The 26,249-nt window shown below is 51.0% G+C and overlaps 1 protein-coding gene across 1 annotated transcript in view; it reads right to left on the reverse strand.

Annotated features, from left to right (window-relative positions):
• Positions 1–18,025: 18,025 nt before the first annotated feature.
• Positions 18,026–26,249, reverse strand: part of CNGA4 (cyclic nucleotide gated channel subunit alpha 4) — a 38,338-nt gene continuing 30,114 nt past the window's right edge. The window contains exon 5 of the mRNA XM_073559738.1: positions 18,026–18,940. Coding sequence (XP_073415839.1) covers positions 18,549–18,940 — 392 coding nt within the window. The 3' untranslated portion in view covers positions 18,026–18,548. The remainder of the gene's footprint in view (positions 18,941–26,249) is intronic.

Genomic DNA, 26,249 nt, shown 5'->3' on the forward strand with positions numbered 1-26,249 from the left:
AGAAGGCTTCCTCACACTCTGAGGTCCAGGTTACCTGGCGGGGTTGGTTCTTACGGGTCAGATCAGTGAGGGGCTTGGCTATGCTGCTGTAATTGGGAACGAATTTCCTGTAATACCCCGCTGTCCCTAGAAATGCCATGACCTGGGTTTTAGTGCGTGGGATGGGCCATTTGGCTATGGCCTCAATCTTGGCTGGTTCTGGTCGCTGTTTCCCACTTCCCACCCAATGCCCTAAATACTGAACCTCTGCTTTGCCCACGTGACACTTGTTTGGGTTCAGGGTGATTCCGGCCTGGTGGATCCTGTCCAATACTGTCTCTAGGTGATTTAGATGCTCTTCCCATGTCGCACTGTAGATGGCGATGTCGTCCAGGTAGGCACAAGCATAGTCCTGGAGACCATCCAGAAGCCGGTCAGCCAGCCTTTGGAAGGTCGCCGAGGCATTCTTCATCCCGGATGGCATAACTCGATACTGGAATAAGCCGAACGGGGTGACAAATGCTGACTTGGGAATAGCGTCAGGACTAAGGGGAATCTGCCAGTAGCCTTTGCATAGATCGATGGTGGTCAAATACTTTGCCCCCGCCAGCCGGTCTAACAACTCAACCACACACGGCATGGGGTATACATCCGTCACTGTTTTCTCATTGAGCTTACGATAGTCTACACAAACCCATGTAGTCCCATCCTTCTTGGGCACTAACACTACAGGGGATGCCCAGGGACTATCTGACTCTTCAATGACCCCTAAACGCAACATCTCTTGTATCTCTTGTCGCATCCCCTCTCATACAGACTCAGGGACGCGGAAGGGGTTTTGTCGCAGGGGGGTCTGATCCTGGGTCTCAACCTTGTGTTGTGCCAGGCGAGTGTACCCCGGTCTCTCTGAAAACATCCTCTGTCGCAGCCTCAACAACGCCTCCGCCTGCTGTCTCTCCCGGGGGCCTAGGTCTTCACCCAAGTGTACCTGGTCCCATGTTTTAGACTGAGTCCTTTCCCCTAAGACATCCGGCAAGGGAAGTCCGGCTAAATCCTCTGCTTCAGGTGCACAGATGGCCACTACCTCTTCAGAGCGCTCCCGGTAGGGCTTCAGCATATTCACGTGGAACATGCGGATAACCCTGGGGTCGTCACAATCGGCGACATTATAGGTTGTGTCGGCTATTTTCCCCACTACCTGGTAGGGCCCCTGCCATGCAGCTTGAAACTTATTCTGCTTAGTGGGCTCTAACACCAGGACCTTCTGTCCTATTTCCAAGGTGCGCTCTCTGGCCCTCCGATCGTACCATATGCGCTGGCACCGCTGGGTCACCTGCATGTTCTCATGTACAGCCTGAGTCAGCTCCTGTAGGCGGTCCCGGAATTCCAGCACATAGGGTACAATAGGTACCCCTTCTATGAGGCCCTCCCTTTCCCAGTGTTCCAGCACTAAGTCTAGGGTCCCCTTACCCGTCTCCCGTATACCAGCTCGAACGGGGAGAACCCCGTGGATTCTTGGGGCACCTCCCGATATGCAAACAGGAGGTGTGGCAAGAATTTCTCCCAGTCCCTGTAGGTCCTAGTAAAAGTCCCAATGAGCTGTTTTAATGTCCTGTTAAAGCGTTCACACAACCCATTGGTTTGCGGGTGGTACGGGGCACTTCTAATGGACTTTACGCCGCACAGCTTCCACAGTTGGTTGGTCACCTCTGCTGTAAACTGGGTACCCTGGTCCGAGATAATCTCCCGGGGGAAATCCAACCCGTGAGAAAACCTGGAGCAGGGCGGCCGCCACCGTCTCTGCCAGTATGTTAGGTAACGCAACCGCCTCTGGATACCGTGTGGCATAATCTACCACTGTCAATATAACTGGGTTTGGCTAACGGCCCTATCAAATCAACCGCTACTCGGCTAAATGGTTCCTCCACAATGGGGAGGGGGCGTAATTTGGCCTTGCATCGATCCCCCCTCTTGCCAATGCGCTGACAACTGTCACAGGTCTGGCAGTACTGACGAACATCATAGGTTACCCCCGGCCAAAAGAAGTTTTGTGTCAGACGATGCCTGGTGCGACTGACGCCGAAGTGCCCGGCCAAGGGTATATCATGAGAGATTCGCAGTAGCTCCTGCCTATACTTCTTGGGAACTACCAGCTGTTGTTTTATAGTGGGGCTCGTCCCTGTGTGGTGCTGCTCTGTGATCCGGTAGAGGAGTCCCTGCTTCCATACAAACTGTTCCCCTTCCAGTACTCCTCTCCCCTCCTGTGCCTTCCCACGATATCCCTCCAATGAAGGATCCTCAAGTAACTCCCTCTTAAATTCATCTGGGGTGGCCCAAGAAATGTGTCTGGCTATGGGAATATGTGCAGGGCTATGATGTCTTACCTGGGCCTCCTCTGAGTGTGATTCCGCCTCCGCAGCTCGAGCTTGTCTCCGGGTGGTCACAGGATAGGTCTCAGCCAGAGGGGCCACCGAGAATGCAGACAACATGGGCCCCAAGTCATTTCCCAGCAAGACGTCTGCAGGCAAATCCTCCATCAAGCCGACCTCAACAAGGCCGTCCCCGACTCCCCAGTTCAGGTGAATCCTGGCAGTGGGTAGTCGATGTATGGCTCCCCCTGCTACACGGACTGCCACTGTCCGGTCCATCTTCTCTTGGTCCCGGACGAGATGAGGCTTCACAAGGGTCAAAGTTGCTCCGGAATCTCTTAGTCCCTGCATACGTTTCCCATTAACCCACACGACCTGTCGATGCTGTTGTCGATGCTGTTGTCGATTATCTGCCCGGGCTGCCTGCACGGGGTCTACTTCATGCAGCACTTCCTCCATCGCTTCCACCCCTTGGTTAGTCGTAGCCCCCAATGCCGGGTCAGCTTCGCCTTGGTAGCAGTGTACAGCAGCCCGGCTGAAGGTAGCTGTTACCGCCTTTTGCCACTGGGTATGCTGAGTCCGGTTGGGGCATTGTCTTTGCAGGTGGCCCAGCTGACGGCAGGTGTGGCATCACGCCCCAGGGGGACTGTGGTAGGCCGGGTTTCTAGCTGATCCCCCTACAATCTTCGGTGGTTTGGGGCCCTCCAGGTCCATGGGCGGGCCCCTAGCGACCACTTTTGATCCGGAGAACTGCGGCCTCCTGGCATCATGATGTTCATCGGCCAGACGAGCGGCTTCCTCAAGAGTCGTTGGCCGCCTGTCCCGAAGCCATTCCTGTGTCTCGGGGTTTAGTCCATTAAAGAATCGTTCAAACAGGAAGAGCTGAAGGACGTCCTCCTTAGTGGTTGCTTGGCTCCCTTGTACCCACTGTAGCAGTGACCGCCGTAATTTACAGGCCCATTCAGCGTGGGTATCGGTTACGCGTTTTATAAGTCCGCGGAACTTTTGGCGGTAGGCCTCTGGTGTCAGCGCATACCGGGCCAAGATCACTTCTTTGATCCGCTCATAGTCCATACAGTCCTCACCAGGTACCGTGCGATAGGCGTCCGCTGCCCGGCCTGTCAGCTTGCTGGCCAGAATCAGAACCCGTTCCTCCGGCTTTACTTGATGAAGGGCACACTGCTGCTCAAAGTCCTGCAGAAAGCCATCAATGTCTTCCTCTAACCTCCCCCAACTGTCGGAAGGCATTATACTGCATCTTTTTGTGGCTTACTGTTGACGGTACCTGGTCGAAGGCCAGAGCTCCCCCTGCTCGCTGACTCTCCTCTCTCAGCTCTGCCATCTCCATCTTGGCCAGCTCCACTTTGGTCCGCTCTGCCATCTCCATCTTGGCTAGCTCTATCCTGGTCCGCTCAGCCATCTTTTCCTTCAGATCAGTACGCACATCAGCCATCACCTCTCGTATGATCTCTACCACAGGGTTTAGGCCATAGAACGCCAGTCTGTTCTTTACCTCCCTCTGGAATTCGGTCTCCTCCACATTCACATTGGGGGGCGCTGCACTGTCGTGTTCCATGATGGCTGCTATCAAATCCGCTTTTGTTTTGTTGCTGGCGATCAACCCTCGTTCTTCCACCAGATCTTTTAATGTAGTCCTCTTTAACTTCTGGTAGTTATTTTCCATTCATTCCTTTCCTCCTGTAGAAGGGGTATCAAATCCCGCTGTCTGCCACCAGTGTAACGGGGTCATCCAAGCTGGGGTACCTCTTTCAGTACCACCCCGTGTTTTCGGAGGTCCGCTCTGCGTTGGCTGGAGTCTGAATGAAGGATGATGGCTGAAATTCCTCTGAGTGCATGGGCGCATATAAAAGATCACTGCTTCTCCATGTATTTCCAGTCTGACAACACTTTACTCACAGGACACAGAATATATCACACAGATACAGAGGGCCGGCCAATAGACAAGTGTCAGGCCAGACATGCATTACAAAAGCCGCAGGTGGCCGGAGCCTGCAGAGGTTTACTGTGGGAATTACAAAGGTGGGGGAAGGGCGGACACTGCTGATACATTAGGGACATGCATCTCACATGGAACCTATTATATATACATATAACTGCACAACATATTCTGGGTGCTGAGTGGTTCTGTAACACCCACCTTACCTGGATAGTGGGGTACCACAACTCAGGAGGAGGTGCAGTACCTCTGTGGCGACTGAACCCTCAGGGGTGCCACAGAACTGCTTGTTCAAATCCGGGTGATGCAGGATGGAAGCGGTGGAGAAGGAACATTTAAGAGAGCGGAAGGCCTCTTCAGCCTCAGAGGACCAGTTGTTTGGATTGGTTCCCTTTTGGGTATTAGCAGAGATGGGAGCAGTCAGCGTGGAGAAGTGGGGAATGAATTGCTGATAATGATTAGCAAAGCCAAGGAATCGCTGAATTGCTTTGACTCCCACTGGCAGCGGCCATTTAAGGATTTTCTCAGGATTCATCCTGAGTCCGGTGTCTGAGATAATGTAACCCAAGAAGCGGAGAGTGAACTGTTCAAAAACAGCATTTCTCATACTTGGCGTAGAGGCAATTCTCCCTAAGACGCTGAAGAACTTGCCGAATTGCTCATCTGTGGGAGGCCAGATCCGGGGAAAATACCAAAATATTGTCCAGATACATGACAACGCATGAATAAGGCTATATGCACACGCTGCGGTTTTTGCTGCGGTTCCGCTGCGGTTTTGGCCCTGTGGAACTGCAGCAGTTCCGCAGACATGGTACAGTACCATGTAACCCTATGGGTTTTCAAAACCGCAGTGCTCACGCTGCAGATTTTTCCGCGCGGTTTTGCTGCGGTTTATATACCACAGCATGTCAATTGTTTCTGCGGATTCCGCTGCGGTTTCACACCTTTAGCATAGTAGAGGTGTGAAACCGCAGATCAAAACCGCAGGAAAACCGTGTGTCACTTTACCTGCGGTTCCGCACGGAAAAACGCGCAGGTGAATCCGCAGTGTGTGCACATAGCCTTAAGCAGGTTCCGGAAGATGTCGTTGATGAATTCTTGAAAAACTGTCGACGCATTACTGAGACCAAAGGGCATCACTCAGTATTCATAAGGTCCATCCCTGGTGTTGAAAGCCGTCTTCCATTCGTCTCCCAGGAGAATGCGGATTAGATTTTAGGCGCCTCTTAAGTCTAATTTAGTGAAGATCCTGGCACCTCTTAATCGGTCAAACAACTCAGGAATTAGTGGCATAGGATATTTATTTTTCACCGTGATCTGGTTTAGACCTCGATACTGTCACGCCATGCTCACCTAGGGGCGGGACCTCGGTCACGACGTCATCTCTTCCGGAGCCGCGGTCACTCCGGGGGTCCCGTCGGGTGCGCACGCGCAGCCCTCGTCCCCGGGTCTCCTCCTACATGTCACGTTTGCGCTTGCGCGCTCCTGTCAGTGCTGTATAGGGCTCGGTCCTCTCTATGGTAATGGAGGACCTGACCCGAAACCTGTAGTGGTCATGTGCTATATCAGACGACCTCCCCCTAGGGGAGGTGCCTGATTATTGTTGTGCTTCCTGGCTTGGTCTGCCGTGTCCCTGCCTGGCTGTGCGCTGTATTCAGGTCCTCTGCTTTGTACTTGGTTGTGCCTCCTGGCACACGCTCTGACCCTGTGCTCTGTCTCGTACTTGGTTGTGCCTCCTGGCACATGCTCTGACCCTGTACTCTGTCTCATACTCGGTTGTGCCTCCTGGCACACGCTCTTACCCTGTACTCTGTCTCATCCTCAGTTGTGCCTCCTGGCACACACTCTGATTCCGTGCTCTGTCTTATACTCAGTTGTGCCTCCTGGCACACACTCTGATTCCGTGCTCTGTCTTATACTCAGTTGTGCCTCCTGGCACACACTCTGATTCCGTGCTCTGTCTTATACTCAGTTGTGCCTCCGGGCACATACCCTGATCCTGTACTCAGTCTCTTACTCTGTTGTGCCTCCTGGCACATGTACCAATCCTGCACTCTGTCTTATGCTCTGTTGTGCCCTCTGGCACACACCCTGCTCCTGTACTCTGTTACACCTCCTGGCACACCTGCTGCCTGACTCAGTGCTCTGGCGTGCGCCTTGCACAAATCCTGCTTCCCTCACACCCGGACGAATGTAGTCTCTGTATACCACGTGTTGCCGTGTCCACGCTTTACACGTTCCTGCAGACACACTCACACACTCATGTCTCCTGTGAGCCGGCCGCCTGGTGCCAGCAGTCGTGGTGCCTCACCCCCTGGGGCTTGCCCCTGACACTCCCTGTATAGGGGGTGGTCTTCACTAGGTCAGCTCGCCCTGGGAGGGTTGGTGTCACGACCCAGAGGGTCCACTCCAGGAGTCGTCACAGTGTAATCAGGCCATGGACCCCGCTGGTACCACCACCTCCATCCAAAAGGAACTGGTGTTCCTACGGGGGAGTCAGACCAGGATTATGGCCTTTTTGAAATCCATGGAGTCCCGTTTGTCGGCCATACAATCCGTTTCTGCCCAGTCCTCGGCCCCGCACCCGATGCCGCGCCTCGGCAAGCCACCCCGATATAGCGGGGACCCCAAGTTTTGTCGAGGATTTCTGAACCAATGCCGGTTACATTTGGAGCTTTTGCCGCAGCACTATCCCACTGAGCACGCCCAAATTGCCTTTATTGTTTCACACTTAGAGGGGGAGGCGTTAGCATGGGTGAACCCCCTCTGGGAGCGCAATGACCCACTCGTCTCTCAGCTTTCCACCTTTTTGGACACCTTCCGCAAGGTGTTCGACGAGCCGGGTCGGCTGGCCTCTATCACCGAGTCCCTCTTTAACCTCCATCAGGGTACGCTACCGGTGGGACAGTATGCCATCCATTTTCGTTCCTTGGCCTCCGAACTCGGTTGGAACAACGAGGTTCTCGTAGGGATCTTTTGGCGTGGCCTGTCCGGTCGGATCAAAGACGTACTGGCAAGTCGGGATACCCCCACCTCTTTAGAGGATCTGATCTCGTTGGCGACACGCATTGACCTGCGGTTTCAGGAACGCGCCCGTGAATTAGCCAGAGAGAGGAGCTCCTCTCACCTCCTCCGTTCCTGCTCCGAGAAGCCTGGAAACTTCTCCGCCTAGGGTTGATAGAAGAGGCCTCCCTAGGTGTACGTGATTCCTCTCCTCCCCTGCTTGTGTCCGTATTATTGAATCTCGGTGCCAAGCATTATTCTGAGGAGGCTTTTCTGGATTCTGGCGCGGAGGGGAATTTTATCACACTCGAGGCGGTTAAAAAATACCGGATTCCTGTCAGATCCCTGGAGACTCCTCAGTCGATTGTTTCGGTCAATGGTACGTCCGTGCAGGAGACCGTTACCCAGGCCACCGAACAGATCGAGCTGCAGATTGGAGCCCTGCACCGGGAGAAGATCTCCTTCCTCGACTTGTCTACCATGTCTTACACACTTCTTCTAGGCCTCCCTTGGCTACGGACTCATGAGCCAACCCTGGACTGGCGGTCGGGCGAGATACTCCGGTGGGGACCGTTCTGTCAGGAGAAGTGCCTGTTGCCCGTCCGTCCGATGAACTCTGCCGGTCCATCCCCAGCACCTACACGCCTGCCGTCGGCTTACTGGTCCTTTGCAGATGTCTTCGACAAGAAGGAGGCCGAGACTCTGCCCCTCCATCGGCCATATGACTGTCCGATTGACCTCATTCCTGGTTCTACACCACCCAGGGGTAGGATATACCCGCTCTCCCCTGCTGAGACCCAAGCTATGTCTGACTATATCCAGGAGAACCTTGCGAGAGGTTTTATCCGTAAGTCCTCTTCACCCGCGGGAGCGGGATTTTTCTTTGTAAAAAAGAAGGACGGCTCCCTCCGTCCTTGCATAGACTACCAAGGCCTGAACGATATCACGGTCAAGAACAAGTACCCATTGCCATTGATCCCGGAGCTCTTTGACCGACTTAGAGGAGCTCGAATTTTCACCAAACTGGACCTTCGTGGGGCCTACAACTTGATCCGCATTCGTTCCGGGGATGAGTGGAAGACCGCCTTTAACACCAGAGACGGTCACTATGAGTACTTGGTCATGCCCTTCGGCCTCTGCAATGCCCCAGCGGTGTTCCAGGAGTTCGTGAATGACGTCTTCCGGGATATGCTGTACTCCTGCATGGTAGTCTATCTGGATGACATCCTCGTTTTTTCTCCAGACCTCTCTGCCCACAGAAAGAACGTGCGTCAAGTCCTCCAGCGCCTGAGGGAGAACCGCCTTTATGCCAAGCTCGAGAAATGTGCCTTCCAGCAAACGTCCCTGCCATTCTTGGGGTACATTATCTCAGAATCAGGTCTACGCATGGATCCGGCAAAGGTGTCCGCCGTCCTCGATTGGCCACAGCCCCATGGGGTGAAGGCAATCCAACGCTTCCTTGGTTTTGCGAACTACTACCGACAGTTTGTTCCTCATTTCTCCTCGTTGGTTCGCCCCATCTCGTCCCTTATCTGCAAGGGAGCTAACCCAAAGGCTTGGCCCTCTGAGGCTGAAGAGGCATTCCAGTCGTTGAAACAAGCCTTCGCCGCTGCTCCGGCGCTTCACCGACCTGAGGTTAGTAGACCTTTCACTCTCGAGGTGGACGCATCCTCTACTGGGGCTGGCGCAGTCCTTCTGCAGAAATCCTCTTCTGGACGTTTTGTCACCTGTGGCTTCTTTTCTAAAGTATTTTCCTCCACTGAGCAGAACTACTCCATTGACGACAAAGAGCTATTGACCATTAAGTTGGCCTTGGAGGAGTGGAGGTACTTACTGGAAGGTGCCATACATCCATTCAAGATCTTCACGGACCATAAGAACCTGCGTACATCCAGTCCGCACAGAGGCTCAATCCTCGGCAAGCCAGGTGGTCCCTATTCTTTGCCCGCTTTGACTTTGAGCTACATTTTCGGCCCGGCGATAAGAACGTTAGAGCGGATGCGTTGTCAAGATCATTCCTGTCGTCTGATGCAGAGGAAGAACCCCCTCATATCATTGATATATCCAAAGTGATTACAGTGGCCCCTGTCAAGTTAACCACGTTACCTTCGGGAAGAACCTTTGTAGCTGAGAATAACCGAAAACGAGTGCTAAATTGGGGACATTCGTCCAAGATTGCCGGCCACGTTGGTGTCAAAAAGACTTTGGACTTAATCTCTCGCCATTATTGGTGGCCTTCACTCTCCCAGGATGTTAAAGACTTTGTGGCATCTTGCCCGTCCTGTGCCCAGAACAAGATACCCAGACAACCACCCTCCGGTCTTCTGTTCCCGCTTCCCGTTCCTTCGGCTCCATGGCAACACATAGCCATGGATTTCATTACTGATCTGCCTTGTTCTTCCGGTTGTACTGTGGTCTTGGTGGTTGTAGACCGATTTTCAAAGATGGCCCACTTCATTCCTCTTCCCGGACTACCCTCTGCTCCTGACTTGGCGAAGATCTTCATTTCCCATATCTTCAGGATTCACGGCTTCCCCCAGCACATCGTGTCTGACAGAGGGGTCCAATTCACCTCCCGATTCTGGAGAGCTCTATGCAGACTCGTGAAAGTGTCATTGGATTTCTCTTCCGCCTATCACCCCCAAACCAATGGGCAGGTAGAACGTACCAACCAGATCCTTACATCCTACCTCCGGCATTTTTCTAATGCTCATCAGAATGACTGGGTCGGTCTACTTCCTTGGGCTGAGTTCGCCTATAATAATCACTCCAGTGAATCGTCTACAAGTCTCCTTTCTTCATCGTCTTTGGACAGCATCCCAATGTGCCTCTACCGGTACTTCCTGTCTCGGGGGTACCTGCTGCCGATTCTCTGTCAGTGGAGTTCTCCAGGGTATGGCAGGAGACCAAAACCGCTCTCGAGAAAGCACGGGACAGAATGAAATTACACGCTGACAAGAGGCGCCTGGACGTTCCTCCATTTCTCCCTGGTGACAAGGTGTGGCTCTCCACCAAATACGTCCGCCTTAAGGTACCATCTTACAAACTGGGTTCCCGTTACATTGGTCCTTTTGAGGTTCTCAGGCGGATTAATGATGTTGCTTACAAATTGAAGCTGCCTCCTTCACTCCGTATTCCCAATTCTTTCCATGTATCTCTCCTAAAACCTGTGGTTCTTAACCGATTTCATCCTTCTCCAGGCCACACACTCCAGCCTGTTGGCTTGGGGGAGGAGTTTGAGGTGAATGACATTTTGGCCATGAAGAAGGTAAGAGGGAGAACCATGTTCTTGGTCGATTGGAAGGGTTTTGGCCCCGAGGAGAGGTCATGGGAACCCAGGGAGAATATCCACGCACCCCAGATTTTGTCTAAGTACCTCTCCAGTTTTAGAAAGAGGGGGCGTAAAGGGGGGGTACTGTCACGCCATGCTCACCTGGGGGCGGGACCTCGGTCCCGACGTCATCTCTTCCGGAGCCGCGGTCACTCCGGGGGTCCCGTCGGGTGCGCACGCGCATCTCTCGTCCCCGGGTCTCCTCCTACATGTCATGTTTGCGCTTGCGCGCTCCTGTCAGTGCTGTATAGGGCTCGGTCCTCTCTATGGTAATGGAGGACCTGACCCAGAGCCTGTAGTGGTCATGTGCTTTCTGGCTAGGTCCTGACCCGGAACCAGTAGTAGTCATGTGCTATATCAGACGACCTCCCCCTAGGGGAGGTGCCTGATTATTGTTGTGCTTCCTGGCTTGGTCTGCCGTGTCTCTGCCTGGCTGTGCGCTGTATTCAGGTCCTCTGCTTTGTACTTGGTTGTGCCTCCTGGCACACGCTCTGACCCTGTGCTCTGTCTCGTACTTGGTTGTGCCTCCTGGCACATGCTCTGACCCTGTACTCTGTCTCATACTCGGTTGTGCCTCCTGGCACACGCTCTTACCCTGTACTCTGTCTCATCCTCAGTTGTGCCTCCTGGCACACACTCTGATTCCGTGCTTTGTCTTATACTCAGTTGTGCCTCCTGGCACACACTCTGATTCCGTGCTCTGTCTTATACTCAATTGTGCCTCCTGGCACACACTCTGATTCCGTGCTCTGTCTTATACTCAGTTGTGCCTCCTGGCACACACTCTGATTCCGTGCTCTGTCTTATACTCAGTTGTGCCTCCGGGCACATGCCCTGATCCTGTACTCAGTCTCTTACTCTGTTGTGCCTCCTGCCACATGTACCAATCCTGCGCTCTGTCTTATGCTCTGTTGTGCCCTCTGGCACACACCCTGCTCCTGTACTCTGTTACACCTCCTGGCACACCTGCTGCCTGACTCAGTGCTCTGACATGCGCCTTGCACAAATCCTGCTTCCCTCACACCCGGACGAACGAAGTCTCTGTATACCATGTGTTGCCGTGTCCACGCTTTACACGTTCCTGCAGACACACTCACCCACTCGTGTCTCCTGTGAGCCGGCCACCTGGTGCCAGCAGTCGTGGTGCCTCACCCCCTGGGGCTTGCCCCTGACACTCCCTGTATAGGGGGTGGTCTTCACTAGGTCAGCTCGCCCTGGGAGGGTTGGTGTCACGACCCAGAGGGTCCACTCCAGGAGTCGTCACAGTCTATACAGGGTCGGAGTGATCCATCCTTCAAAGAAAAACCCGGCCCCAGCACGAGAGGAGGATTTCTGAATGAACTCCCTGGCCAAATTCTCCTGGATGTAGGACTTGAGTCTCAGCAGGGGACAGAGGGTAAATTCAGCCTCTAGGGGGTGTATATTCGGGAATCAAGTTGATAGGGCAGTCATATAGTTTGTGGGGTGGCAAAGTCTCTGCCTCCTTCTTGTCAAATACATCGGCGAAGGACCAATAGGCAGACAGCAAACCGGGCAGCGATGCCGAACTAGACAGGGCCTTAGCCGAACGTACTGGTGCCAGACACCTCCCATGACAGGAATGTCCCCAGCAGAGCATCTCTTCAGTTCTCCAGTCCAACACAGGTTCGTGCTGTCATAGCCATGGTAGGCCCAAGAGAAAGGCATGAGACATGTGGCAAAGAACAAAAAAGACTATCCTGTCAGTATGAAGCACCCCAATATGGACCTCAAGTGGCTCAGTAGCGAGACAAACCATCTCCCAAAGAGTTCTCCCATCGACAGATGTTATTGCCAGGGGATTCAGGAGCAGATGAACTTGAATTTGGAACCGATCCACTACAGCCTGAAGGATAAAATTTCCGGCTGGCCCGAAATCCAAATACACTGACTCCACCAACTGGGATTCACCGGTTGTCACGGCCACAGTAAGTGTCTGGGGTAGAGAGGTGTCCTTTCCATCTAGAGAGGCCCCTAGATGCTGGAGCTTCTCCTGTCTCACCGGACAGACTCAAATGGAGTGACCCATAACTCCACAATACAGGCACTGGCCTTTATCATGAGAATCCCTCAGTTAATGTCTAGCAAGGGCAGGTGGTTGATGTGCAAGGGTTCAGATGAGTCCTTGACAAGGTAGGGCAAAGAAACAGGCGGTCCTTGAAAAGACAGAGCCAGATGCCGCGGTTCTCTTTCACGTGCCACCTCACTAGCATGCTCACGGAAGCGGAGGTTTATATAGATGGTGAGGGAGATCAGGTCTTCACCACCAAAGCTTTGTTATTCTTTCCGAGTTCAGCAAACTGGAGATGATCAGATCCTCTCTATCCCATAATGGGTTCAACCACGCCAGGGCCTCGCCTCCAAGGAATGACACTTTTGCTCGGTCCAACTGGAAGTGGTGCTGAAGGAGTTCAAAATGTAGCCAGCACTGATGAACCCCTGGCAGAACTTCAAATTGCTGTCAAAATGTGGTGGAGCTGCAAGTCGGGGACCTGGATCTCGAACTAAGCAAACTGGGAAGTCTCTGGAGAAGACACGGCTGCTTCAACATGCTGGAACTCTGGAGAGATATTTAAGGCCTCCAACTTAGTAGTTAAGGACTGCAACTGTATGGACAGTTCTTCCTGTTCGTATTTCTGTTGGCAAAGCTCCTGGTACATGGTACGAACGGGCAGGATCTGGGGTCCAATGGGATCCATGGCCTGAGCAAACTGTCACGGACATGGTTTGTGGAGTCACTGTGCTACGGACCGTGGAGAGCCTGGAGGGGCGTGACTAAGCGAACACCTGACTGTTCACTAGAGCCTCTGAATGGTGAGGTTAAACTTGGCTCCCGATGAACGTCAGGTGGCACTCCTGGACAGACCAACGGATGCACAGCAGCTGGACCCAGAGGACAGACTGTAGGGAGCAGCTGGCAGAGTTTGTATTAGAATGCAGCAGAGTTCGCATCAGAGTGCAGCAGAGTTTGTAGCAGTGTGCAGCAGGCAGGATTTGCACCAGAGTGCAGCAGGCAGGATTTGCACCAGTGTAAGAAGGGGCCAGGACAGTAGTCGTCCTGGCAGAGGACATCAGGGCCTTGGTGTTCCGGCCTCTTCCTACAGAAAAATTGTCAGCTTCTATAGGCGTACCTGTTCGAGGTTCTGGTTCACCATCAGGAATTTCACTGTGGTGCAACACAGCTCCAGTACACTGTACCTGTGCACAGGGTAGAAAGAACGGACACAGATACCGGTTCAGATGCCAACCAAGCGATTTTACTCTTCTCTTCAATGGTCCCGGAAACATCAGTTACATTACAGTCTACACAGCATTCCCCTGCACTTTCCATTTCCTGCTTTCGTTGTCCTCATGCACATTACGGGGTAGTAGCGCCACCGCAGCATCACTCCTGTAGAAACTCAGGACATATGGGATCCCATTCATCCGTTTCGCCCCGGATTTGCAAGCTTCAGCCCTATTTAAGATCTGCCACGTTGTGAATATTCTGCGCCCTGCACGACTTTTGGACCATGTATTCCTACCTGTTCCTGCTGCTGTCATAAACTGCAATTTCCCGGGTGCTCCGGTCTTATCCATCACCTGTCTGACTGTGCCCATGCTTTTCTTCTTCATAACATTGCGTAGCTGCTATGGCATCCTGGGCTTAGAGCCCTTGTGGACACTTAGGAACAGTTCAGAAGGGAGAGCACGCCCAATCTCCTACACTTGCTTAACCCATAGCAGCTCCTCCTACTGTTAACCCTATATGAACTTCCTATAGCTATACCTAACAAGACCCACTAGTATACCCCCATCTAGTGGCCCACTAAAGAACTACACTTACCCATTTTTAGAAACTCTATACCAATAATGCCCTCCACTATTGAACCCGAAGGATACACCAGCTTACCCTAACATATGCATTTATATGTAGAACATAATACAACACAACATATTACAATATGTACAACATGGTAACACATATAATGTGGCAGTACCAATGAGAATGGCGGTAATACACAATAGTGTAGCAGTGCTGGAGCATAATTACATCTGTACAACATTCACAATATATTTATATTAGAACTCCTTAAAGGGGAGGTGGCATTAAAGGGGATATTTCAATTCACTACCCTACACCAGAGTACAGCAGGCAGGATACTATAATAATAACAAATTTTATTTCTATAGCGCCGACATATTCCGCAGCACTTTACATTTCAGAGGGGATTTGTACAGACAATAGACATTACAGCATAACAATAATCACATACAGTAGATTATAACAAATACCAAGAGGAATGAGGGCCCTGCTCGCAAGCTTACAGTCTATGAGGAAAGAGGGAGACACGAAAGGTGGGTGGTAACAGTTGCCCTGATTGTATGGACCAGCCATAATGTTAAGTGTGTAACAGTACAGACACAGAGGGCTAATGGATGCATAAAGCATGTGGGAACATGATGCTGGGAACCTGGTTATGGTAAAACTTTTGACTGTGCCACACAGGGATAGATTAGGTTAATGTGTTGGGGTGGTAGGCCAGTCTGAATAAATGCGTTTTCAGGACACGCTTAAAATTGTGGGGATTGGGGACTAATCGTATTGACCTGGGAAGTGCATTCCAAAGAATTGGCGCAGCACATGTAAAGTCTTGGAGACGGGAGTGGGAGGTTCTGAGTATTGAGGATACTAACCTCAGGTCATCAGCAGAACGGAGGGCATGGGTAGGATGGTATACTGAAACAAGGGAGGAGATGTAGGGTGGTGCTGAGCCATGGAGGGCTTTGTGGGTGAGAGTAATAAGTTTATACTGAATTCTGGAGTGGATGGGTAGCCAGTGTAATGACTGGCACAAGGTAGAGGCATCAGTGTAACGATTGGTGAGGAATATGATCCTGGCTGCAGCATTCAAGACAGATTGGAGAGGGGAGAGTTTGGTAAGAGGGAGACCGATTACAAGAGAGTTACAATAGTTGAGATGAGAATGAATAAGAGAAACAGTAAGAGTTTCTGCGGAGTCAAAAGTAAGAAAAGGTCGAATTCTAGAAATGTTTTTGAGGTGCAGATGACAAGAGCGAGCCAGTGATCGAATGTGGGGGGCAAAGGAAAGGTCGGAATCAAGTATGACCCCAAGACAGCGGGCCTGTTGCTGGGGAGTAATAGTGGAACCACACACGGAAATGGCAATGTCGGGTATAGGTACATTAGTAGCGGGAGGAAACACCAGGAGTTCAGTCTTTGACAGGTTCAGTTTCAGATATAGTGAGGACATGATGTTAGACACAGCGTTTAGACAATCGCCGGTGTTTTCTAGAAAGGCTGGCGTGATGTCAGGAGAAGAAGCGTATAATTGGGTGTCGTCAGCATAGAGATGGTACTGGAAACCAAATCTACTGATTGTTTGACCAATAGGGGCAGTGTACAAGGAGAAGAGGAGGGGGCCTAGAACCGATCCTTGGGAGACCCCAACAGTAAGGGGAAGGTGAGAGGAGGAGGAACCGGCAAAAGATACAGTAAAGGAGCGGTCAGAGAGATAGGAGGAGAACCAGGAGAGAACGGTGTCCTTGAGGCCAATGGAACAGAGCATAGTGAGGAGGAGCTGATGATCCACAGTGTCGAATGCTGCAGAGAGATCCAAGAGAATTAGCATGGAGTAATGACCATTTGATTTAGCTGTTAGCAGATAATTAGAGACTTTAGTGAGGGCAGTTTCAGTGGAGTGTAAAGAGCGGAAACCGGATTGGAGAGGGTCGAGAAGAGAGTTATCAGAGAGATAGCGGATCAGACGGGAGTGGACCAGGCGTTCCAGGAGTTTAGAGATGAAGGGAAGATTAGAGACAGGTCTATAGTTAGCGGCACAGTTTTGGTCGAGGGATGGTTTTTTTAAGTAGTGGATGTATGATGGCATGCTTAAATGAGGAGGGAAAAATACCAGAAGAGAGAGAGAGGTTAAATATTTTAGTTAGGCGAGGGGTGACAGCAGGGGAAAGGGACTGGAGGAGATGTGACGGAAATGGGTCACTGCTGCAAGTAGTTGGGCGAGAAGATGCAAGGAGCCTGCTTACTTCTTCTTCTGTGACTGGTTCAAAATCAGAGAGTGAGCTAGATGCAGTGGGGGAGGGAGGACAGTGCATGGTATGAGGGGATTGGGAGATAATTTCCTGTCGGATCTGGTCAATTTTTTCTTTGAAGTAATTGGCCAGATCGTCAGCTCGGAGCTCCGTGGTTGGGGCCTGTACTCTTGGATTGAGTAGAGAATGAAAAGTGTCAAAGAGACGTTTCGGGTTATTGGACAGTGAGGTGATGAGGGTGTTGAAATAGGTTTGTTTGGAGAGGTGAAGGGCAGTGTTGTATGTTCTACGCATAAACTTATAATGGATGAAATCTTCGTGTAGATTGGATTTTCTCCACAGACGTTCGTGTTATGGGGGATCTGTGGATGACGCACTGTTATGGGGATCTGTGGAAGATGCACTGTTATGGGGATCTGTGGATGATGCACTGTTATGGGGGATCTGTGGAAGAAGCACTGTTATGGGGGATCTGTGGATGATGAACTGTTATGGGGGATCTGTGGATGACGCACTGTTATGGGGATCTGTGGATGATGCACTGTTATGGGGGATCTGTGGAGGACGCGCTGTTATGGGGGATCTGTGGATGACGCACTGTTATGGGGATCTGTGGATGACGCGCTGTTATGGGGGATCTGTGGATGACGCACTGTTATGGGGATCTGTGGATGACGCGCTGTTATGGGGGATCTGTGGAGGACGCACTGTTATGGGGGATCTGTGGATGACGCACTGTTATGGGGGATCTGTGGAGGACGCGCTGTTATGGGGGATCTGTGGATGACGCACTGTTATGGGGATCTGTGGATGACGCACTGTTATGGGGATCTGTGGGTGACACTTGCCATCTTCCTTGCCCTGGAGTAGGATATTGCGGATAGTCCACCCCCTGTGTCCACCTCTCTTCCTAGTCTTTCACATGAAGCGTGACCCCAGGTGTCACTGTCCGCCTCCGTGCTCTTCCAGGTGTCACTGTCCACCTCCGTGCTCTTCCAGGGGTCACTGTCCGCCTCCGTGCTCTTCCAGGGGTCACTGTCCGGCTCCGTGCTCTTCCAGGGGTCACTGTCCGCCTCCGTGCTCTTCCAGGGGTCACTGTCCGCCTCCGTGCTCTTCCAGGGGTCACTGTCCGCCTCCGTGCTCTTCCAGGGGTCACTGTCCGCCTCCGTGCTCTTTCAGGGGTCACTGTCCGGCTCCGTGCTCTTCCAGGGGTCACTGTCCTCCTCCGTGCTCTTCCATGGGTCACTGTCCGCCTCCGTGCTCTTCCAGGGGTCACTGTTGCCTCCGTGCTCTTCCAGGGGTCACTGTCCGCCTCCATGCTCTTCCAGGGGTCACTGTCCGCCTCCGTGCTCTTCCAGGGGTCACTGTCCGCCTCCGTGCTCTTCCAGGGGTCACTGTCCGGCTCCGTGCTCTTCCAGGGGTCACTGTTGCCTCCGTGCTCTTCCAGGGGTCACTGTCCGCCTCCGTGCTCTTCCAGGGGTCACTGTCCGCCTCCGTGCTCTTTCAGGGGTCACTGTCCGGCTCCGTGCTCTTCCAGGGGTCACTGTCCTCCTCCGTGCTCTTCCAGGGGTCACTGTCCGCCTCCGTGCTCTTCCAGGGGTCACTGTTGCCTCCGTGCTCTTCCAGGGGTCACTGTCCGGCTCCGTGCTCTTCCAGGGGTCACTGTTGCCTCCGTGCTCTTCCAGGGGTCACTGTCCGGCTCCGTGCTCTTCCAGAGGTCACTGTCCGCCTCCGTGCTCTTCCAGGGGTCACTGTTGCCTCCGTGCTCTTCCAGGGGTCACTGTCTGCCTCCATGCTCTTCCAGGGGTCACTGTCCGCCTCCGTGCTCTTCCAGGGGTCACTGTCCACCTCCGTGCTCTTCCACAGACTCCTCTTCCTCCCACAGACTTATCTCCCACTCCAGACGTTTAATCCTCTGACACATTTTGACGGCGCTGGACTCGAGCTCGGCCAGGAGTCGGGCCAGCTTGGTCTGCAGAGATTCCAGGTTGACCTCCAGCCTCTTCAGCTTGTGCTCCAGCTCCTGGTGTTTGGCCACCAGCTCCGCGGCCAAGTTTTCATCCAGTTTATTCATCTTGAGCAGGATCTCTCTGCCCTTCTCCTCCAGCATGGCCTTAGCATCAGGGTACTCAGTGAGGACATCCGTCAGGTCCTCCTTGGAAAGGCAGAACAGATCAGAATAGCCGATGCTTCTGATGTTTGCAGTCCTGCGGTTCCCAGACGTGTTACCTGCAAGATAAAAGAGACGTAAAAGAATTAAAGTACCGCAATACTGCCCTACACATGGAAGAACATGTACCGTCAGACTACTGCAGAAATATGGATATGATCTCTGAGGGGATCGCAGGACGTCACATCCAGGCTTCACAGCCTTATGTCCCAACAAACAGTGGATAGAAAAAGTCTACACCCCCCCAAAAAAAAAAAATATATATATATATACCAGGCTTTTGGCATATAAAAAATCCAACAAATAAATATTGCAGAACTTTTTCCCCCTTTTTTCAGCGCGGCACATATCTACAATTGGCCATCTTTGCCCCCCCTTCTCCTTGCAGCAGCCCCACATCTGTTAGATTGGATGGTAATCTCCTGTGTACAGCGCCCTCTTCAGGTCATCACAGATTGTCCCTTGGGTTCAGCTCTGGACTCTGCTATTTCAGAACATCTGTCTTCTGGAGAAGCCATTACTATTATTATTATTATTTCTATAGCGCCATTGGTTCCATGGTGCTGTACATGATTACATACAAATTACAGATATCACTTACAGTGAACTAACAATCACAGACTGGTACAGAGGAGAGAGGACGCTGCCCCGTGGGGGGCTTACATGCTACAGGATGGTGGGGAAGGAGACAGTAGGTTGGGGGGTTGCAGCAGCTCCAGTGATGGTGAGGCGGTTGCTCCAGTAGTGGTGAGGAGGCAGCGAGGATCATTGCAGGCTGTAGGCTTTCTTGAAGAGGTGGGTTTTCAGGTTCTGGCTGAAGGATCCGAGTGTGGTTGATAGCCGGACATGTTGGGGCAAAGAATTCCAGAGAATGGGGGCTATTCGGGAAAAGTCTTGGAGGCGGTTGGGTGAGGAGTGAATAAGTGTGGAGGAGAGAAGGAGGTCTTGGGAGGACCGGAGATTACGTGAGGGAAGGTATCGGGAGATTAGTTCAGAGACATATGGGGAGACAGGATGTAGAAGACCTTGTAGGTCAGTATTAGTAATTGGAACTAAATACGCTAATGGAATGGGAGCCAGTGAAGAGATCTGCAGAGGGGAGAGGCGGAGGAGTAGCGAGGAGAGAGATGAATTAGTCGGGCAGCAGAGTTAAGGATGGACTGGAGAGGTGCGAGGTTGTTAGCAGGGAGACCACAGAACAGGATGTTGCAGTAGTCGAGGTGGGAGATGATGAGGGCATGCACAAGCATTTTAGTAGATTGAGGGTTGAGGAAGGATGGATTATGGAAATATTTTTGAGCTGGAGGCGACAGGAGGTGGAGAGAGCTTGGATGTGCGGTTTGAAGGACAGGGCAGAGTCAAAGGTTACTCCGAGGCAGCGGACCTCCGTTACGGGCGAAAGCGTGATGTCATTAATTGTTATAGATAGGTCGGGTAAGGAAGATCTGTGAGATGGGAGAAGATGATCAGTTCAGATTTGTCCACATTGAGTTTGAGGAAGCGGGAGGAGGAGAAGAAGGAGGATATGGCTGATATACACTCTGGGATTCTGGACAGCAGAGAGGTGATGTCTGTGCCAGAGAGGTAGATCTGAGTGTCATCAGCATAAAGGTGGTACTGGAATCCATGGAACTTTATGAGTTGCCCCAGGCCAAGTGTAAAGATTGAGAAGAATAGGGGTCCTAGAATAGAGCCTTGGGGGACTCCAACAGAGAGAAGGTGGGATAGAATCATAGAATCATAGAATTGTAGAGTTGGAAGGGACCTCCTGGGCCATCTGGTCCAACCCCCTGCTCAAAGCAGGATTCGCTAAATCATCCCAATCAGATGTCTGTCCAGCCTCTGTTTGAAGACTTCCATTGAACGAGAACTCACCACTTCTCGTGGCAGCCTGTTCCACTCATTGATCACTCTAACTGTCAAAAAGTTTTTTCTAATATCTAATCTGTGTCTCCTCCCATTCAGTTTCATCCCATTGCTTCTAGTCTTTCCTTGTGCAAATGAGAATAAAGTTGATCCTTCTAGGCTGTATGCTTCTGTTAATACATCCTAGAATTGCATTTGCCTTTTTTGCTGCTGCATCACACTGTTGACTCATATTCAGTCTGTGATCTATTAGTATACCCAAGTCTTTTTCACATGTGCTGTCGCTTAGCCCTATTCCTCCCATTCTATATATGCTTTTTTCATTTTTATTGCCCAGATGTAGTACTTTGCATTTTTCCCTGTTAAAAACCATTCTGTTAGTTGCTGCCCACTTCTCCAGTTTATTTATATCTTTTTGAATCCTCTCTCCCTCTTCTCTAGTATTAGCTATCCCTCCTAGCTTTGTGTCATCAGCAAATTTAATCGCTTTGTATGCCTCGTACTCACACGTCTCCGCTCCGTACACCTCATACACACACGTCTCCGCTCCGTACACCTCATACACACACGGCTCCGCTCCGTACACCTCATACACACATGGCTCCGCTCCGTACACCTCGTGCACACGCGGCTCCTCTACATCTACCCTGTATACCCCTCCTGACATCACACATACTTACCTCATCCAGCACAGCCGAGTCCTGTAGACACGAAGAGGCAGGGCTGTGCGCACAGGACCTGTGATGAGGTCACAGGAGGGGTGGAGTCAGGGATCACATGATCAGGAGTCTGGACAAAAGCTCCTGATCATGTGACCTCTGACTCCTCCCCTCCTGTGACCTCATCACAGGTCCTGTGTACAGAGAAGAGAGCAAGCAAGCGACGCTGTGAGTGGCTGCGGGGGGTCTCATGCTAGGGCGAGGATGGAGTGTCAGTGGCCGCATCAGCTGGCAAGCGGCCAGAAGATCGGGCGCTGCCGCCCACGGCCCACATGACAGCGGCCCAGCGGGAAAATGCCCGGTTGGGTATATTTGCAATCCGGGCCTGTCCTGCGTGATAATATATATGAATCTAATGAGAATGTAGAGTCCCTGTGGGGGGAGATAAGGGGAGGGGAAAAATAATTAATTACTGATAGGGGTTTGTTATAAGTCTCCAAAAATAATGGAAGCAACAGAGAATATCCTCATCAAGCAAATAGATGAAGCAGCGACTCAAGGAGAAGTCATTATTATGGGGGACTTCAACTACCCCGAAATACATTGGGGAACCGAAACCTGCAGTTCAGCAAAGGTGATAGGTGTCTGACCACTATGAGAGACAATCACCTTTCACCACTGGTTCAGGACCCAACAAGAGGGGGCACTGCTAGACCTAATATTACCCCACAGGCCGGACCGCAGATCAGATATAAGGGTTGGGGGTCACCGGGGGGATAGTGGTCACAGGATAATAAGTTTTCAGGTGTCCTGTAATAAGATGTGTAGTAGAGGGGTTACAAGGACACGAAACTTCAGGAAAGCAAATTTCCAACGGATGAGAGATGATCTTGGTGCAATAACTGGGACGATATCCTGAGACATAAAAATACACAAAGAAAATGGGAGACGTTTATTATCCTCCTGAATAGGAGCTGTGCACAATATATACCGTATGGGAATAAACCTGCGAGAAATAGGAGGAAACCACTATGGCTAAATAGAGCTGTAAGGCTGGTTTCACACATGCGTTTTTCTGTAGTGTGCGCTTGGGCGCACAAAATGCATCCTGTTGAATTTTTTGTGGGTCCGACTTGTCCCAAAAAAATGCATGCGCTCGCAATGCGTTTTCTTTTCACCCAAACACCCATTATAGTCCATGGTAATGTGCACGTCAGCGCAAAAAAAACATGCGTGTTTTTTTAAAAAAACATGCTCAAAACCGCAAAAACGCACAAAAACACATGATGCACACATTGCGCAGCGCAAAAAAGCGCAAGTGTGAAAGTAGCCTCACGGGGAGCAATAAGAGATAAAAAGAATCATAGAATCATAGAATCGTAGAGTTGGAAGGGACCTCCTGGGCCATCTGGTCCAACCCCCTGCTCAAAGCAGGATTCGCTAAATCATCCCAGACAGATGTCTGTCCAGCCTCTGTTTAAAGACTTCCGTTGAAGGAGAACTCACCACTTCTCGTGGCAGCCTGTTCCACTCATTGATCACTCTAACTGTCAAAAAGTTTTTTCTAATATCTAATCTGTGTCTCCTCCCATTCAGTTTCATCCCATTGCTTCTAGTCTTTCCTTGTGCAAATGAGAATAAAGTTGATCCTTCTACAATGTGACAGCCCTTTAGATATTTGTAGACAGCTATTAAGTCTCCTCTCAGTCTTCTCTTTTGCAAGCTAAACATTCCCAAATCCTACAACCTTTCCTCATAAGACAGGGTCTACAGACCGGTCTCCATTCTGGTCGCTCTTTTCTGAACTTGCTCCAGTTTGTTGATGTCTTTTTTAAAATGTGGTGCCCAAAACTGGACACAATATTCCAGATGAGGTCTGACCAAAGAGGAGTAGAGGGAAATAATGACTTCACGTGATCTAGACTGTATGCTTCTGTTAATACATCCTAGAATTGCATTTGCCTTTTTTGCTGCTGCATCACACTGTTGACTCATATTCAGTCTGTGATCTATTAGTATACCCAAGTCTTTTTCACATGTGCTGTTGCTTAGCCCTATTCCTCCCATTCTGTATGAGGAGGTAGTGTGGGAGTGGGAGACACTGAATGTTCAGTTGGAAAGGTATGAGGAGATCCAGGATAGTGCAAGGTCTTTGATGCCAAAGGAGGAGAGGATCTGTAGTAGGAGGCAATGGTCAACTGTGTCGAAGGCAGAGGACAGGTCTAGAAGCAGGAGAAGAGTATTGTCCGTTAGCTTTGGCTGTAAGTAGGTCGTAGGTAATTTTGGTCAGGGCTGTCTCAGTGGAGTGATGGGGGCGGAAACCAGATTGTAGATTGTCAAAGAGCAAGTTAGATGAGAAGTGTGAGGAAATTTCAGTGTGGACGTGCAGCTCCAGGAGTTTGGAAGCGAATGGGAGCAGCGATATTGGGCGATAGCTGGACATAGCGGTTGGGTCGAGGGTTGGCTTTTTAAGGATAGACGTGATCGTGGCATGTTTGAAAGCAGAAGGGAAGGTACCGGATGTTCGTGATAGGTTGAAGAGGTGGGTAAGGAATGGGATAAGCATGGTAGAGAGGTTGGGGAGGAGGTGGGATGGGGTCTAGTGCACAAGTGGTGAGGTGTGATTTGGATAGGAGACAATTAAGCTCCCCTTCAGTGACGTTGGAGAGGGAGGTTATGGGGTTTGGGCATTGGTCTGGTATATAAAGGGGTTGTGGTTGTTCAACAATAAAGACTTGCCTTGTTTGGTCGATCTTATTTTTGAAGTGTGTGGCAAAGTTCTCAGCAGAGATGAGGGAGGTTGGAGGAGGCAGTGGTGGGAGGAGGAGGGAGTTAAAAGTTTTGAACAACTGTTTGGGGCTGTGGGATAGGGAAGTAGGCCTGTTTAGCAGCATTATTTTGCTGACTTGGAGGTCACCTAGGGGCATTGACAGCAGAAAGATGAAAGTCTTCCTCATCTTCAGCTTTTCAGCACAGGCCGGAAGGTTGTTATGTAAAATTGTCTGATATTTGGAAGTGAATATAATTCCTTCCTCCTTGGCTAAAGCCCCTGATCCAGCTGAAGAAAACTAGCCTCAAAGAACAGTGCTGCCCCCACCATGCCTCACTGTGGGGATGATGGTACTCTGGTCATGACTGGTGTCGGCTTTGTGCCTTCTGGGATTATGGCCACAGAGTTCCCCCTCGGTCTCATCAGACAGATCACATTTACTGCTTCTGGCTGATGTGATGGAGGTTTTTGTAACACATCGCTGGGTCTGGAGGTTTTGTAAGAAAAGACTCTGTGTCTTCACCCCAACCCCAAAAGCCAGACATATGAAGAATACGGGACGAATGTACAGGGATAAATGAAAAGATCAAACATACAAATATGCACTCTCAGACAGCAAAGGGGCACATCGGTGAGAATAGGAAGGTAAACCAAATAGGAAAGGATAAAGAACCACACACAGCAGTAACACCAAGCAACAGTCACAGATCAACTCTCCAAACGCCTCTACCAACAACCGACTCCGACATTTCATACCAGGCAGTTTAGAACCAACACTGGCAATTTAGATTACCAGAAGAGAGTATATATAGGAGAGAGGAGTGACCAATACTGAAGAGCTGAGATCATCAAAGCAGGAAAGCTTCAGAGACTCTAAGCGGAACAGTTTTTAACCCCGGAAAGGAGTAAATAGATCAAAGTGGCGCTGTCCACTTGGGGAGAAAAGAAAGCAATGGACATAGCCCTGATGAAGAGGGGAGATACCCCTTGAAATGCGTAGGATTGTGTCCATTCGCGCACCAGTCCTTTCCTTTCAGTGACGTCACGCTAGCCCCGCCTCCTATTCCCGCCGCGTCCTCAGCACCTGCTTCCGGCTGGGGCATGCGAGGTGCAGGCATCCTCCTCCTCTCTCCTTCCTCCTGCGGTTTTTGCTGCGGTTTGGGCCTCTGTGGATCCGCAGCAGTTCTGCAGACAGTGTACAGTACCATGTAAGTCTATGGGATTTACAATCCGCTGTGCACATGCTGCGTTTTTTTTACTGCGGTAAAGCTGCGGTTTTGAATCCGCAGAAAGAATTGACATGTCACTTCTTTTCTGCGGATTCTGCTGCGGTTTACCATCTCCTGCATTGTAGAAGAGATAAACAGCAGGGTAATCCGCAGGTAAAACCACAGGTCATTTTACCTGCGGTTCCGCATATACAAATCCGCAGCGTGTGCACTTAGCCTAAGAGGGAGAGGGTATGGATCCAGGACAGTGATCCAACTGAGTTTGCGAAAGTAACATAGCTATTAAGGTTGAAGGGAGGCTTTAAGTCCATCTAGTTCACCCCATATCCTATCCTAACTTGCCCTAACATGTTGATCCAGAGGAAGGCAAAAAATACCCATGTGGCAACAGTAAGCTTCACATTGGGGAAAAAAATCCCTTCCCGACTCCACATACGGCAATCAGACTAGCTCCCTGGATCAACGCAATATTAAGGAGACTAGTGTATATACCCTGTAATATTATACTTTCCTAGAAAGGCATCCAGACCCTTCTTAGATTTTAGTAGGGAATCACTCATTACACCATCTTATGGCAGAGAGTTCCATAGTCTCACTGCTCTTACAGTAAAGAATCCGCGTCTGTGAGTATGCTTAAACCTTCTTTCCTCCAGACGTAGAGGATGCCCCCTTGTCCCCGTCACAGGTCTAAGAGTAAAAAGATCATTAGAAAGGTCTTTGTATTGTCCCCGCATATATTTATACATTGTAATAAGATCACCCCTAAGAATAACCCCAGGTGTAATAACCTGTCTTGGTATTGCAGACCCCCCAGTTCCCTAATAACCTTGGTCGCTCTTCTCTG

This window comes from Dendrobates tinctorius, unplaced genomic scaffold (assembly GCF_039654945.1).
Source record: "Dendrobates tinctorius isolate UK_male_01 unplaced genomic scaffold, ASM3965494v1 ptg000273l, whole genome shotgun sequence".
Classification (NCBI taxonomy): domain Eukaryota; kingdom Metazoa; phylum Chordata; class Amphibia; order Anura; family Dendrobatidae; genus Dendrobates; species Dendrobates tinctorius.